This window comes from Canis lupus, chromosome 1 (assembly GCF_003254725.2).
Source record: "Canis lupus dingo isolate Sandy chromosome 1, ASM325472v2, whole genome shotgun sequence".
Classification (NCBI taxonomy): Eukaryota; Metazoa; Chordata; class Mammalia; order Carnivora; family Canidae; genus Canis; species Canis lupus.
The window spans coordinates 56,948,967-56,965,636 of record NC_064243.1 but is presented as its reverse complement, the minus strand read 5'-3'; the positions used below and the strand labels follow the sequence as shown (position 1 = coordinate 56,965,636).

Sequence of the window (16,670 nt, the reverse complement as noted above, 5' to 3'; positions counted from 1 at the left end):
ATAGATCAATGGAACAGAATAGAGAATCCAGAAGTGGACCCTGAACTTTATGGGCAACTAATATTCGATAAAGGAGGAAAGACTATCCATTGGAAGAAAGACAGTCTCTTCAATAAATGGTGCTGGGAAAATTGGACATCCACATGCAGAAGAATGAAACTAGACCACTCTCTTTCACCATACACAAAGATAAGCTCAAAATGGATGAAAGATCTAAATGTGAGACAAGATTCCATCAAAATCCTAGAGAAGAACACAGGCAACACCCTTTTTGAACTCGGCCATAGTAACTTCTTGCAAGATACATCCACGAAGGCAAAAGAAACAAAAGCAAAAATGAACTATTGGGACTTCATCAAGATAAGAAGCTTCTGCACAGCAAAGGATACAGTCAACAAAACTCAAAGACAACCTACAGAATGGGAGAAGATATTTGCAAATGACATATCAGATAAAGGGCTAGTTTCCAAGATCTATAAAGAACTTATTAAACTCAACACCAAAGAAACAAACAATCCAATCATGAAATGGGCAAAAGACATGAAGAGAAATCTCACAGAGGAAGACATAGACATGGCCAACATGCATATGAGAAAATGCTCTGCATCACTTGCCATCAGGGAAATACAAATCAAAACCACAATGAGATACCACCTCACACCGGTGAGAATGGGGCAAATTAACAAGGCAGGAAACAACAAATGTTGGAGGGGATGCGGAGAAAAGGGAACCCTCTTACACTGTTGGTGGGAATGTGAACTGGTGCAGCCACTCTGGAAAACTGTGTGGAGGTTCCTCAAACAGTTAAAAATATACCTGCCCTACGACCCAGCAATTGCACTGTTGGGGATTTACCCCAAAGATACAAATGCAATGAAACGCCGGGACACCTGCACCCCGATGTTTCTAGCAGCAATGGCCACGATAGCCAAACTGTGGAAGGAGCCTCGGTGTCCATTGAAAGATGAATGGATAAAGAAGATGTGGTTTATGTATACAATGGAATATTACTCAGCTATTAGAAATGACAAATACCCACCATTTGCTTCAACGTGGATGGAACTGGAGGGTATTATGCTGAGTGAAGTCAGTCGGAGAAGGACAAACATTATATGTTCTCATTCATTTGGGGAATATAAATAATAGTGAAAGGGAATATAAGGGAAGGGAGAAGAAATGTGTGGGAAATATCAGAATGGGAGACAGAACGTAAAGACTTCTAACTCTGGGAAACGAACTAGGGGTGGTAGAAGGGGAGGAGGGCGGGGGGTGGGAGTGAATGGGTGACGGGCACTGGGGGTTATTCTGTATGTTAGTAAATTGAACACCAATAAAAAATAAATTAAAAAAAAAAGAGATACATAAAGGCTAAGGGAATTTACCACTCACAGGAACTCATAAAGAGCATTATTAAAGGATATATTTCAACAAGGAGAAAAATTAACTCTAAGGAATGACATAGGACAAAAAATAATTATGAGTACAAATATGATATTTTTAAGTTATTTTCTTTAATCATTAGCTGTGGAAAGGATTACTTTTTACTTTAACAGGTGGAACTAAGGCAATACATGGTTATGATATGACATCAGTATGCAATAGCTAAAATTAAGAAGACTGACCATATCAAATGTTGCTGAAGTTTGCAGAATAACTGGAACTCTTTTTCTTTTTTTTTTAAGGTTTATTTATTTTAGAGAGAGAAAGAGTGTGGCAGGGAGGGGCAGAGGGAGCAGGAGAGAGACACTCAAGCAGACTCCACACTGAGCATGGAGCCCAACTTGGGGCTTGATCTCATGACCTTGAGATCATGACCTGAGCCAAAATCAAGAGTTGGATGCTTAACCAACTGAGCCACCCAGGCACTCCCAGAGTAACTACAACTCTTATATACTGATAGCGGGAATGTAAAATGGGATATTTTTGGAAAATTGTCAGTTTCTTTAAAAGTTTACTATGTACCCACTATATATGGTACAGTCATTTGTCTCCTAGGTACTTGCTCAAGAGAAATGAAAGTATAAGTCCACACAAAAAATTGCACTTGAACGTCCACAGTAGCTTTATTTATAATAGCTACAAACCAGAAACAACACAAATGTCCATCAACAGGTGAGTAGATCAACAAACTGTTATATATCCATATGATGAATACTACTTGGTAAGATAAAATGAATAAACTATTGATTTATACAATAAGAAGAATGCATTGAAAAGAATTTTCTGAATTAAAGAATTTAAGCAAAGAAGTACATAATGTATGACTCTATATAAAATTCTAAAAATGCAAATTCATCAATACAGACAGAGAATAGGCCAGTGCTTGCCTAGGGAATAGAGGAGGAGGAGTAAGAAGAGAGAGTACCAAAGGGCCTTAGAAAACTTTCAAAGGTTGTATCAATTTGTACTGATGGGGTTTTAATTTATGGAGGTGATTGAGTGATGACACGGAGAAGCCAATGCCATTGATAGGAGATTTCTTATTTTCATTTACGAAGAGAAGAGGGCATGCCAGGCCACAAGGGGAAGCATCAGGTTTGGTCAAGAGGCAGAAAGGAAGACAGAAGAGCCTCGGCCAGAGCTTTTATTGGGGTTTCCATAGTAAAGGCAAGGTAAGGCAGGGGAAACAGCCTAGGATTGGCTAGTTTAAATAATTCTGGTGGGCTTTGGGGCATAAGGGCTGTCACTGCTTGTCTAGTACCTGGTCCTGGGTTGATCTAGAGCAGGGGAAATATTGACTTGGTGTGTGAGAGGTAGATAAGAAGATGTTCCGGGTCTGATCACATGGGAGATATTAACCGCTTTGCCTGTTAGTGTGACCCTGTAATTAATGGATGCCAAATAGACAAAGAATCTAAGATAACATAGCTGAAACAAAGGTAATGGAAATGTTAATTATGTTGATTAATTTGATGGCTTTGGGGTTTATATGTATGCCAAAACTCATCAAATTTTATTTTATTTTTAAAATATTTTATTTATTTATTCATGAGAGACACATAGAGAGAGGCAGAGACACAGGCAGAGGGAGAAGCAGGCTCCATGCAGGGAGTCCAATGCAGGACTCGATCCCAGGACTCCAGGATCACTCCCTGGGCCAAAGGCAGATGCTTAACCGCTGAACCACCCAGGCGTCCCAAGACTCATCAAATTTTAAATCAATTCATATCTCATTAAAGCAGCAAAATTGTAAGCATAATTATTAAATACTTGAAATATAGGGTATAGATCATTCAAAAGCAGGAAATTAAAAGGGAATATTAACAGAAAAAGAGACTGTAAAGAAAGGGAAAATGATGGTAAAAAGAAAACACAAAATAACGGTAAAAATGAGACCAAACACATCAAAATCACATATAAAAAAATTTAAATACCTAATAATTACTGTGGGCTTAGGGACATGTCAGGCACAGTTATAAGAACTATGATGAGGGATCCCTGGGTGGCGCAGCGGTTTAGCACCTGCCTTTGGCCCAGGGCGCGATCCTGGAGACCCAGGATCGAATCCCGCATCGGGCTCCCTGCATGGAGCCTGCTTCTCCCTCTGCCTGTGTCTCTGCCTCTCTCTCTCTCTCTCTTTCTCTCTCTCTCTCTCTGTGACTATCATGAATAAATAAATAAAATCTTTAAAAAAAAAAAAAAAGAACTATGATGAGATACTAATATCATCCTCAACTGGTTTACAGATGAGAATGTTATCCTCAACTTGCTTACAGGTAAGAACTTATTTTCATGAAAAGATTCAGGAAATTGCACAGGGCCATACAGAGATGGGTAAACTTAGCTCCAGAGTTATTAAAAAAATAGAGTCATACTGCTTACAAGGGACACACCAAAAACTAGACCACACACAAAGCATGAGAAATAAAGGCACTGAAATCTATATAACTGGGAATAATGATATTAAAAGAAGGCAAAACTGAACCCAAGGCAACAAGTGTCAAAAGGGCTAATTTGGGACACTCCATCATAATAAAAGGAACAATCCATTATGAAGATAGAGCAATTGTCAACTTGTATGTCTGTGTATGTAGTATCCCATCACAGTATTTCCATTCCATTTCATTAGTAATGTCCAATAATGAAGAAACAGATGAATCAACTGCAGAAACAGAATGCTGTAGACGAGGGGTTGACCATCTAAGGCTCATAGACAAAACTGGCCAACTGCCTGTTTTCTTCGACTTGAGTTAAGAATGGTTTCTACATCTTAACACAGTTGGATGTAACAAAAAATTTGTTTAGTATTTTATAACATGTGAAACTGCATGAGATTCAAATCTCCATGTTTACAAATAAAGTTTTATTGGCACACAGGCACACCTGTTCCTGCTTTCCCATCACAATAGCAGAGTTGAGTGGTTGTGACAGAGTCCATATGTTTGTAGAACTTAAAACACCTACGCTCTGGGCCTTCTCAGAAGAAGTTTGCTAATCTCATCTAGAAAGGCTGTGAAAATAAATGAGCTAGAGTGACAGCCATGGATATGGATAAACCTTAACAAATAACTGGGAAGAAAAAATGCAAGCTGTAGGTTATGTACAGTATGATAAATTATGTCATTTTAAAACAAACCGATGGGGCATCTGGGTGGCTCAGCAGTTGGGCATCTGCCTTCAGCTCAGGTTGTGATCCCGGGGTCCTGGGATTGAGTCCTGCATTGGGTTCCCCATAGGGAGCCTGCTTCTCCGTCTGCCTATGTCTCTGCCTCTCTCTGTGTGTCTCTCATGAATAAATACATAAAATATTTTAAAAAATAAAATAAAATGAAATGATACTACATATTCTTTGCAGTTACTAACATATAGAGAATTTTAAAACATATATAGAAATAATAAATATCAAGTTCTATGTAGTGGTGACCACTGAGGAGGACAGAATAGAATTAAAGAGGGTGCTGGCTATTTCAACTGGATCAGCATTGCTTTATTGCTTACAACAAGACCTCAAGTATATCTAGCAACTTGTTCCATGGAACGTGGTAGTAAAAACCACATTTTCCTTGTGTTTATAATTTCATATTTTAAAAGTCCATGTAATGGAACATACGGGAAGTGAGGAAGAGAGAAGGAAATTGTAGACCAGTGTTTCAGGGAACAACGCAAGAAAGGATGGAGCACTGATAAATGAGAAGTCACTATTGGAGTATCAAAGTCTTGCCGTAAAGGAGTTTCTTGATGACAAATTCTTAATTTTTTATCGTTGTTTACAGTCAAAAGAACTAATGACTTCCTCAGGGGTCCTGTGTGTAACTCGTCAGTAATTGTGAATGATTACATCTATGATGGATCAATTTTCTTTGGGGTGTTACAACCAAATGGTCTTTTTGTTAAAGATAGCTTGCTGTCACCTGTCTATCCAACATATTAAATGTCTACTTGTCAGCGGAGACCCAGAGGCTCCCTGGCTGAGGACGTGCTGGCACACGGATAGGGAAATCAGATCTGACAGCTAGAGCAGTCCTCAGAGGGCTGGGGTGCTGAACATATTATCACTCATTTTATGTAAAGAAGTGTGGTTAAAATAAATGCGAAAGGCAGCTTTAAATAGAAAAAGAAATTGCAAAAAGGTAAGACACTCCTGAAGCAGATGTGATGGCTGTGTCTGATAGTTTGTGGGCAATCTCAGAGGACGATGACACAGCTGATGATGGATCAGTAGGGGTTCCCCTCTGTCAGCACCTCCGCAGTCTACTCAGCTGCCCAGGTACCTCCCAAGGGACCACTCTCGGGGACTGGCTCAGTTCATCGCTTCCTTGGGCTGGTCGGTTTGCAGTGCCCTATGATGCCATCGACCATTGCATCATTCTCCCAACCCTGGCTCCAAGTCTGTCCTAGGCTACCAAAAGAACTCTTAATAAAAGAGGAAAAGCTCCTCCTCTGCATTATTTTGAAATGATTCTTCTTCCCAGTTCACTGCCAAGACAGAAATTATCTACCAGCTACCTGTTTGAAACATACCCTTTGTACTTTCTTCTATTTAAGGGAAGAACGTGAAGAAAAGAAAGAGCCTGGGGCACACCAGCCTGCCTTAGATCATAAAGGCCACTGAAGGTTGGTGGGTTTCAGATTCTGGGACACAATCCAGTGTCCCAGCACCACCGGCTGCAGCTGTGTTCGTGCAGGCTGTGCCTCTCGTGCAGGAACGCCAGGCAGGGACTCCTTCCTCAAGCCTCATGGTCCTGGGTGAAAGGGCAGGAGAGAGGGGAAGGCCTGGCAGTCCAGAGGAAGAGCTGGCTTGTCCCAATGTGCCCACGATGTCCTGAATCCTCAAGGTGGCCGTGATGTTTCCACACCACAGTCATTAGAGTTCAGTGAAACGGATTCCTGGACCACCACTCTCCACGCACCAAGCACACAGGCCTGTGCTGTTTTTCTCAGGACTCAGCACTGCCCCCACACTAGGCTCAGCAGCGTGCTCTCACCAAGCCTTCGTAGCCATTGTGAGTCCACCTCTAAATTATTTTGCTCTAACATAAGAGTGTGTACAGTAGAAAAAAATGTTTGATTTGGAGTCAGAAACTTGAGCCTAAATCCTTCCTTGTTGCCAACTCTCCAGCGGCTTTGAACAAATTTCTTAACGTGACTTTTAGATTCTTATCCTAGGACATGGCAATCAATTACAGATGGTAATTGAATTAGAGGGAGATAAAGTGAAAACCATGTTTTAAATTGTAAGCTTTACATAAATATAAGGTGGTGTTAATCCACCACCAAAAAGCACCCTTCGCCCCCCTACACCACCACCCAGCAAAACTGACTTTTCCTGGGAATAGTCATGGAATACAGGCATTAATAGGAATACCCTAAATATTGTGGAACCCCATTCAATATACACACGAGAAAAAACTACAGTAATTAGTGTTTCTATGGTGCATTATAATGTGTTTTATAGCACACATTATCTCTTTGATACTCACAATTATTCTGTGAGGTGGATATTATTATTGCCTTTTTGCAAATGTGGAAACTGAGCCATAGAGCAATAAAATAGCTTGTCCAAAGTCACTCAGCCAGTAAATGGTAGAACTGCAGCTCAGCCTGAGACTTCCAAATTCTCCTAGGCTCTTTCAACTCCACCACACTCTTTCAAAGTAGTGAGTAGTCTGTCTTTATACTATATACTTTATACTTGCTATACTTTATAGCAAGAATTTTCGAGAACATACAGGGCTCATTGACTCAGATGTTAAGAAGTAGGAAACTACTTTCTTTAAATTGAGTTTTAGGCTTCTGTTTCTGGAACAGTTTTGATCCTCCACACCCTGCAGCTGTCAAGATGAGGGAGTTTCTCGTTTTAACTTTAAATATGTATACTCCTACTTAAATAAAGAGAGGCTTCAGGAGCTAATATCTCAGGGACTACAAAAGAAAGCTGAGGGCTTGCTTTCTCTGCCAAAATCATTATACATTATTCAACTGTAGAACACTCATTTAGAGCAACAGTTTCACGACAAAAAATACTAATACCCCCAAATCCATCATTCCTTAAAACTGCTGCTTATGAAAACAAAAGTACCAAATATATTTGAATTTGGTAATCATGAAAGATGGGGGTGTGCGATACCTATTAGAGTTGTTGATTAGGTTTGAACCCAAGGGGTAGTACCTACAGATTGCTGATCCTGTCTCGAATTCACACAACAATCAATACAAAGACTGAATAATGCTAACAGTGAGATCTGTCTTGGATTGTGAAGGTTTCTGTTTGTGATTTTAGAACAATGCCTTGGCATGAGAGCAAAACACCACTCTTATATCCCTTGGGCTAAAGAATTTTCAGTAGCTGGTGCTTCTTATCTGACTTCCCACTATCAGCTTTTATGCCTCTAGATTACAACTTGTTCTCACCAGTGAAGCAATATTTGATCCGTGGCAAGAAACGTGCCTATAAGACAGTCCTGCTCATGATTGTTTTCCTCTACAGCCCAGCCAGGAGCAACAGCAGTAGGGTGCAGAAGTAGCACTCGTCTCAAAGCAAGAAGGAACTTGCAAAAAACGGAAGGACAGAGATTGATATGCCTCTAAGGTAAAAACCAGTGAAAAGAAATCGAAGATCACATTCTCCATCTATCAAGCACTATGTCTCGCCCTGCACACAGAAGACCAGAATACCATAAAATCGTAAGGTCTTTTTATAAATATATTCTCAAAGAAGGTTTTCTTCTACTTCAAGGAAAATGTTTTCTTGAATGATTTCTGATTTATTTTAAATGGTGACACTTATACATAGACTTTTTTTTTCAGTGGAGCAAAGGTGTGTTTAGTAGAGTGGATCATAAAAGACACCTCTGGGAACAGTACAATGATCTCTAACACACTGTGACAAAATAATTGATCCTTTATACATATTTTAGGGTTTTCTTTTGTGACTAATTAGCTCTATAAAGGGTCAAATTTATCTTTTGTGTCTGATAGAAAATATAAAAAGATGAAGCAATTCTTTGTATTTCTTACTTCAGAACTAGGAAATGAAATGTATGTGAAATATATATAAAATAGTGATTGTGTGTTAAATTAAGGGGAATAAATCAGCAAAAAAACCTCAGCATTAAAAGATTGCCTTTAGAAATATATTTCCTTGTCTCAAATGTAAGTATCTATTACTATAATTTGATATGTGCTATTAACCTTTCTGTATATTCCAAGCTCAGAGTTATTTTCAAAACTTAATTGTTTGCAGATTAGTTTTGGATAAATATTCTTTTATAATCCTCTCATTAGAAATTGCAGATGTGAAAATTTATCATTAAATTAAAGCTCTTTTAATTATTTAAGGAAACTGATGAGCATTGAATAAAATTAGGTAATTTCAGTTATGGGTACTTAGAGTTGTATGATTAACTGGCACATCCCAAATGGGAATGCTTGTAGATACCCCCTCTGGTATTCTGGGATCTTGACTTATTTTTATGTGAGGCTCTGAAATACTAAAAGATTTTGTAGAGTTGAGATATTGTACCTAAATCACTTCATTTATGTGTCAGTTAAAACACACTTTTATCCTAATATATCCAAAACCTCAAATAATTAATGGTGTTCTGTTTTTTATATGTGAAAATGACTTTTTATTGTTTTATGAACTATGTCAAATTTTATGTTGACATTTTCTGTGACCAGTAGTATGGATTTGAGACCTACTGGACATGTAGTTTAAGGAATCACCTTTTACTAGGATGCAGAATGGAAAATGGGCCTCATGGGTGTTGAACTTAAAATTCAGCTACGAGTCAACTGTAGTGACTACTCACCCATCAGAATAAGCGAGAAAGAGGAAGAAGAAAATGCCATGATTTCAGTTTGGTTATATTATAAATGGGCACAATGTTGAGGCTCTGGCATATGAGTAGGGTGTAATTTCATTTCCTGTTACCTCTTGGTCAAATTCTTCTATTTTTCTTGCTAGTGGCAACAACCACATTATTCTCTCTGTCTCTCCTTCACCTTTGCTTATTTTTATGCTGTGGTCTTAACCACATAGCATAATTTGTCTTCCGTGGTGGCTCCTTATTTGTTGAGAAGATACTTCATGTATAATTTACAGACATTTCTTATAGTGTATGATCAAGTTTTTCAAGTTAAATAAGAACAGAATTAAAATTGAATACATTGTGACTCTTTAGTGATTTAACAATATTTATGTTAAAATCACTTGCTTTACATTTCTTCTTTTCTAGTAGAAATATTAATGTACTTATTATTTTCCTATACCTGATTCATATAGATTAGTCCTTGATGTAATGTCAATTAGTGTATATAATGTACATTCTACGCACACTTATGACATTTTGATTTATATTTTCAGTGTAAATTATATCCACATATGGACTTAATTTTTATAATTATTTAGATTCTATCCATTTAAAACTTATTTAGTTATTACAAACATTCTATCTGATTAAAGAAACATATTTGTTATGACATAAACCCACGTATATGGAAGTGGATTCTTGTGGTATTGGACAAATTTTGGAAGTATTTGGATCAAAATTATATAACATTTTGTTGAAAAAAATTTTTATTGGTTTGGTTAGCCATTTCTGAGGCTTGTGCCTTAAAAAAAAAAAATCTTATCAGGTCTTATCTTACCCTCCATGTTAGGCTACCCAAGACACCTGAGTCTAGAGGTATAGACACCTCTTCTAACTGGAATCCACATTTACCTTTTCATGTAAACACAAGATTATGCTATGCACAGAATAAGATTATTTTAAACAGTGGATCCCTTCCCTCCCTCCCTCTCCCACCTACCTCTATTTCAAATAGGCCTTCTTTTGTGCATCTCAGAGATAATTGCTATGTCAGAGTGAAGCCTGCAGTCTCAGGTTCCACCCTGGCTCTGCCAGTTGATGGCTAGTTGGACAAGTCACTCATTCCTCCTGAGGCCTCATTCCCTCCTCTGTGGGACTGACAGCATTGGAATAAATTATCCCTAATATCTCCGGCCCTTACTTAGATAGTATTCAATAGCAGAAGCAAAATAGAGAGACTTTGTCAAGTGGATTGGTCGAGCTTTGTGTGTTCTGTTTCCCATTATTTTCAACCTCTCAATGCTAAACCAAACATAAATTATTCTTAGTCGTAGTTTTCATATTTAGTTCACTCTGAAAATAGGCCATATTTTGGAGATCTATAAGGAAAGTACAAATTCTCCTTTTTTCACTAAGTATGAAGAAAACAACACCTCACAAATTTGCTGCTACAGCTGGGTTTTCATCCTGCTGGCCTCCTTGGCAGATGTGGAACCCATTAGGGATTGTGCAGACTCATGAGAAGTCTCAACCAATTATTTCTTCCAACTGAAAACATGGTCAGCCAATACCAAAGGCCATTCTAGAACAACAGAAATTTATGTTGGCAATTATTCCTTTTTTAAAAACTTGCTCTGTGAAAATACCTTGCAAGCTATATAATATAGCAAATGCATACAAAGATTTCTCCTGTTAAGAAATTTATTTCATTTCACAGTGTTTTTTCTCATCAGCAATGGATCCAAATATGGGTACAACTTTTTCTCAAAAGTCAAAATTATTGCAATAATTAGGAGGGTGGAAAAAATATGAAGATGATCTCCAAGACTTCTTCTAATTGGAAAATTTGTTTAAAAAAATAGAGTAGCATATTGTCCATAGCTTTACCTGTAAAGTAAAACCAACCCTTTTTTCTCTAGAACAAAGATCTCTTTGTCCTCACCTATGGAGCACTGGTTGCCCAACTGTGCAAAGATTATGAAAAAGACGAAGATGTGAATAAATATCTAGATAAAATGTAAGTAGAAGTCTTTTATTCTCATGGAATGTATATTGTTTCCTCACATCCTCTGAATTTTGTCTGCTTCTAATGAGTTTGCTTGCTCCACTTCATGAGCTCTTCTATTATTTCAATGAACCACATTTTAAAGCTGAACATAATTTCTGACAAATGCCATTTGGGTTGTCATAAAGTATAAAGTAAGAGAAAGGAAACTTTTTTTTTCTATGAAAACCAAGCATGGAATATATTCTTTTTAGGGAGAAATCATTTCTTTGCTAGTCAATTATAAGCAAAAGTATGATAAAACAGACTGTTCTTTCAACAATGTGATGGATCATCAAACTGATTCTTTTCAGAAGTCTTTTGTTCTAATATAACCCCTTCTAATACAAATATGTGCTTATATAATACAGATTATCTGTGTAAGGATATGCAAAAAGAATGCTAATGGCAGTTGCCTGAGAGAACTTGGAGACAGGATTATACATAGAAGAGAGATTCACTTTTTCCTATGTAGTGTTTTTATTGTTTGAACACTTTTACCATTGCTATGCTTTACTTAAAAATATATTAAAGGGAGAAATGCACTCCTTCCTTTTAAAGTCCATTCTCCTTGTATACTTCTGCATAAATTCAGCCTTTAATTTTCTCAGAGTAATTATATGATCATCAGATTATTGCTCAATAATAAAATATCTGTCAACATTTTTTAAACCTCTTAATTATGGATCCTGAAAAGGACTCTAACAGGGCAATGACTAGAGAGCCTGTATTAATAGAAGATTTAGTTAGAAAGGTTGAAGGTGAGATTTAGCCTAGTTGAGGCTCTACCCTATGAAACATTCCCTTTACACACTGTGGTGACTTTATCTTGGTGGGCCTTCTATTGCTCCGTTCAAATCATTTCACTTGTCTATGTACATGTGGTTGTGAAGTTAAAAGACAAATTTTGTGCCAGTTGTTTAGCAAAAGCAGTCTTATTCCTTTTTATTTCCAACATTAAGGTCATATTTGCTCAACTAGATTGAAAGTTCTTAGGTCTGTCTTGCCACAAGTGTCTGCTCAGCCATCTCAGCCGCATTATGACATCTCAATAAGATGTTCTCAACATTGTGCTTCAGGTACTACTGAATCCATTTGTAGTAGGGTGGAGCTAGCCCGTCATACAAATACTTTCCCCCAAGTCCCATAGATTCAGTTTCCCTAGAATGAAAAATGAATTTTTGGATGTTGCTTTTTTTTCCTTTTCGTTAAACTTCAAAGTTCTAACTGCAGAAAACTACACAGGCAATAAAAATAGATTTTTCTTTTCCCTTCTTCCTCTCCTTCTGGTGCTCATCCTGGACATGCCTGTCTTCTTACCATGATAACTATGCTAAGAGAAGAATGAGCAGCCATGTACCACATCTATAGCAGCCAAGTTAGCTAGATGCTCATTCTGTTTCCATCAACAGCCACTGATGAGAAAGTTCTTTGCCAGTAAGAGATATTAGGCTACAAACACCAACCTCCTCTAACTTTACATTGTCAAATTTGGGCCAACCTTTCCTTTTCAGGCTTCTCTGCTCATAGGAAACTAGTTAATATTTCCCGGACAATTGCTCTCTGCCAATAGCCATTGGACTTGTCAGATTTGCTTTGTTATCCATGCAAATGCTAAATAGAGGACTCCATCCCTAAACATTGATAGAGTTCATTATTCAAATATTATTTACAGACCACACCCTTTCCTTCATCACAGGGGATATGGCATTGGAACACGGCTGGTGGAAGACTTTTTGGCTCGATCTTGTGTAAGAAGATGCCATAGTTATTCAGAAATTATAGACATAATTGCCCAGGTAAATGCATTTTTAGCTCTTTCAATATGTTTTGAAAATCTTTGACTTTCCTCAGTCTTGTGGTTTTCTGCTCTGATTGGATAGGCTCTATCTGTATTCACTATTAGGTGCTAAGAGATTCTGATTGAAACCATTTTATTTCAGCCCAGGAATAAAGCTATTGTGAACAGAGGAAAATGCTTTTAGGCATTTAAACATCTATAGATTTTTCTGGCCACACTAGGAAAAATATTTTGAGAAGGTAAATAGAAAAGGAGTGTAATAGGGCAACCTGGTAACATGCACACCCCAAACTGGTTTCTTTGTAATCACTTCAGCACACAGAGGAGGTGGTCTTTGGCTGCCTCAGAGAATGCAGTTGTAGCCATTTTATTCCCAGAACAATATTTTCCCAATTGAAAAATAAAGCTTCCTATAAAAGTATGTGCTCTAAGAACTTTCACAGCCCTGTTATATGAGAGACAACTTGGAATCACCTGAGAGTAGCTCAAATATCTTAGATAGAAGATGAGATCAGGAAATGCATCATTAGCCAAAATCCTTTTAATCTGCCAGCCTACAATTATTAAACTAGTGTTGTTGTTCATTTGTGGGAGACCTGGACAGTGTATATGGGTATCGGACACTTTAAGGTTCAGGTATACTGCCTCCAGGTTCCCACAACAGACCTATTAAGTTGGTCTCATTCTTCTCTTCTCTCCGGATCCTTAATATCATGATACATTGCCATCCTGACTTTTCATGTGAGTGAAAATAATAGTTCTACATGGTGCAATAATAGTTCTACATAGTGCTTTGTGACTCCAAATGCAGTTTTATGTATTTTTTGTTTTTTACCCTTACAGTATCCTTATGAAGTAAGCAGAGTAGGAGTTGTTCCCATTTTCCAGACAAGAAAACTGAGTCCCAGAAAGAATATGATAAAAATTGAATACTAGTATATACAAAAATTTATGCATTCAAAACATAATCCAAATGAAAGATTTTCCCCATTCTTGTAATGATTACTTTCATTATTTCATTTCATTTCTTATTATTTCATTATTTCATGAATAATGTGGATAAAATTGAAATCCAAGTTTTCCATTCTCTACACACACACAACAAATTTTGGTGAAGATGTGGAGAGATTGGAACCCTTGCACACTGTTGGTAGGAATTCAAAATGGTACAGCTACTATGGAAAACAGTTTGAAAGTTTATCAAAAAAAATTAAAAATAGAATTACCATAAGACCTACCAATCCCACTTCTGGGTATTTATCCAAAAAAAAATTGAAATCAGGATCTTGAAGTGATATGAGCACCTTATATTCATCACAGCACTATTCACAATAGCCAAGATGTGGAAACAACCTAAAACACAATTGACAGATGAATAAAGAAAATGTGGTATATACATATAATGGCATACTATTCAGTCTTTAAAAAAAAGAAAGAAACATTCTGCAATGTGAGACAACATGGTTGAACCCAGACACAGAAAGACAAATACTGCATGATTTCACCTAGATGAGAAATCTAAATCTAAAATATTCAAATTCATAGACTCAAAGAGGGTTTCCAGGGGCTGTAAGGAAGAGGAAATAGGAAGTTATCAGCCAATGGGCATAAAGCTTTAGTCAAGCAAGATGAATGAGCTTTAGGGGCTGTGGTACAACATTATCGGTGGTCAACAATAATGTATTGTACACTTACAATTATGTTACAAGGGTAGATCTCATGTTAAGGTTCTGATCCCATTTTTAAAAAATCTTAAAAGGAAGAGATCTGTTTGATATAAAACTAAGAACATGTAGAACATCACTTTCCAAATATCTCTCCTCTAAACTTTTTATGTCTTCTTGATTTTTCTGATGTCACGGAAGTTCTTGTCTGCTCCTCCTGTCCTCAAAACACTGGGAACAAATCCACTTCCACTCCTTTGCAAGATTCCTTCTTGCAATGAAGAGAATATTTCATCACCCTTACCCTTCTCTTGTGCATTGGGTTGTCTCCTGGCCTTTGCACTTTCCTTCAAAGGTCCAGTTCCCTCCCTCTTAATCATTTTCACTACTCCAGCAAATGTTCTTTTACAAAATGTTACCCAATCCAGAAGCATTTTAACACAGAGGAAGGGCGGACCTTAGTTACATACTCACCCACTAATGTTTTGCTTGTGTGTGACAGCTTTCATTAAAAATCCGGCCTTCAGCAGCATTATTTCATTGATCCTTGTAAAGGCTCCTGAGAGGAGGCAGGTGTCAAGTGTTAGAATCAGTTTTAGAGAGGAAGGGGGAGCAGAGGAAATTCACCATAGTCACATGCTGCCCATGGAGCATAGCAGGGTCAGGAATAAAACCTAAACCTTGTAACTTTTTTTGGCTGCCCCCTCAGACTTTGCCCTTATACAGAACACCATCGTGGTCCTTGCATCCTCACCGTTTTTTTTTTTTTTTTTTTTTGACAAAGCTTTAGACCTCAGGTTGCGCCATCTAGTGGTCTGAAGAGAAATCCCATGACAGAGGTCAAATCACAAAAAAGTCTGTAATCAGGCCTTATATTTCATATAAAAAAGAGATGACAGGCTAATTCTAAAGTCATATCCCTGCAACATTAAAATGTATCCATTTTTAAAGTGTGATTTAATCACAAGTCTACTTTTTGTGGTGATTGCCTTAAAGTACTTTAAATTCTAAATGTAAATGTTTTTTTTCTAAATGTAAAATTAAATACAAAGATTGTCAGTAGCATTATAACGTGATGTTGAAAAACTATTAGTAATGCAGCGCCTTTCTTAAGAAAAGCTCAGAGTAATTACCACCTATTATTTTTTTCCCTTCCAAGAGTCTTGTGAAGTAAAAACGATAGCCACCGTTAGCCTCATTCTACTGATGATGTGATTGGGACTTGGGATGATGTCATCACAGTTACATAGTCAGAAAACCCAGCTGAAAATTTAATTTTTCTGGTCTTATTCCAGTGCATTTCCCCAAAATTAATTGTTTCTTTTAAACGTACATTTGAAGATTTTCTCCTGTTATGACCACTTTTCTGAGAAAATTGAAAATGTGGAATTCACAGTAGAGTCACTGTGGCTGCTTTTAGTTGTAGTACTGAAACACTGGAGCGTTCAAATGTAATTTAAGAGGCACAAATCTGGGATCCCTGGGTGGCGCAGCGGTTTGGCGCCTGCCTTTGGCCCAGGGCGTGATCCTGGAGACCCGGGATCGAGTCCCACATCGGGCTCCCGGTGCATGGAGCCTGCTTCTCCCTCTGCCTGTGTCTCTGCCTCTCTCTCTCTCTCTCTCTCTCTCTCTGTGACTATCATAAATAAATAAAATTAAAAAAAAAGAGGCATAAATCTTTCAGTTTATTATAAAAGCATGAATAAATAAATAAAAGATGAGAGAGACAGAGACAGAGAGAGAGAGGCAGAGACACAAGCAGAGAGAGAAGCAGGCTCTATGCACAGAGCCCGATGTGGGATCCGATCTCAGGACTCCAGGATCACGCCCTGGGCCAAAGGCAGACACTCAACCACTGAGGCACCCAGGCATCCCAAATAAAATCTTAAAAAAAAAGAGAAAAGAACTGG

At 37.7% G+C, this 16,670-nt stretch overlaps 2 protein-coding genes across 8 annotated transcripts in view; one reads left to right on the top strand and one right to left on the bottom strand.

Annotated features, from left to right (window-relative positions):
* The window catches only part of TRAPPC3L (trafficking protein particle complex subunit 3L), a 64,378-nt gene that overhangs the window by 20,197 nt on the left and 27,511 nt on the right, over positions 1 to 16,670 (top strand). For 3 of the 5 annotated variants that reach the window (XM_049114777.1, XM_049114775.1, XM_049114778.1), the window contains 3 exons: positions 7,928 to 8,124; positions 11,171 to 11,268; positions 12,995 to 13,094. In XM_049114777.1, coding sequence (XP_048970734.1) covers positions 8,083 to 8,124; positions 11,171 to 11,268; positions 12,995 to 13,094 — 240 coding nt within the window. In that variant the 5' untranslated portion in view covers positions 7,928 to 8,082. Of the gene's footprint in view, positions 1 to 5,985; positions 6,444 to 7,927; positions 8,125 to 11,170; positions 11,269 to 12,994; positions 13,095 to 16,670 lie in introns of all 5 variants that reach the window. The other 2 variants (XM_049114772.1, XM_049114785.1) reach the window with 2 other exon arrangements.
* The window catches only part of CALHM4 (calcium homeostasis modulator family member 4), a 54,969-nt gene that overhangs the window by 11,958 nt on the left and 26,341 nt on the right, over positions 1 to 16,670 (bottom strand). Inside the window, exons 3-5 of one of the 3 annotated variants that reach the window (XM_025422807.3) lie at positions 15,235 to 15,319; positions 14,335 to 14,449; positions 10,685 to 10,833 (exon numbers count right to left, since the gene is read on the bottom strand). Coding sequence is in view for 1 of the 3 variants with exons in the window: in XM_025422806.3 (XP_025278591.1) it covers positions 14,335 to 14,411 (77 nt within the window). In the remaining 2 variants the exon portion in view is untranslated. Of the gene's footprint in view, positions 1 to 10,684; positions 10,834 to 14,334; positions 14,451 to 15,234; positions 15,320 to 16,670 lie in introns of those variants that run through there. The other 2 variants (XM_025422806.3, XM_049114732.1) reach the window with 2 other exon arrangements.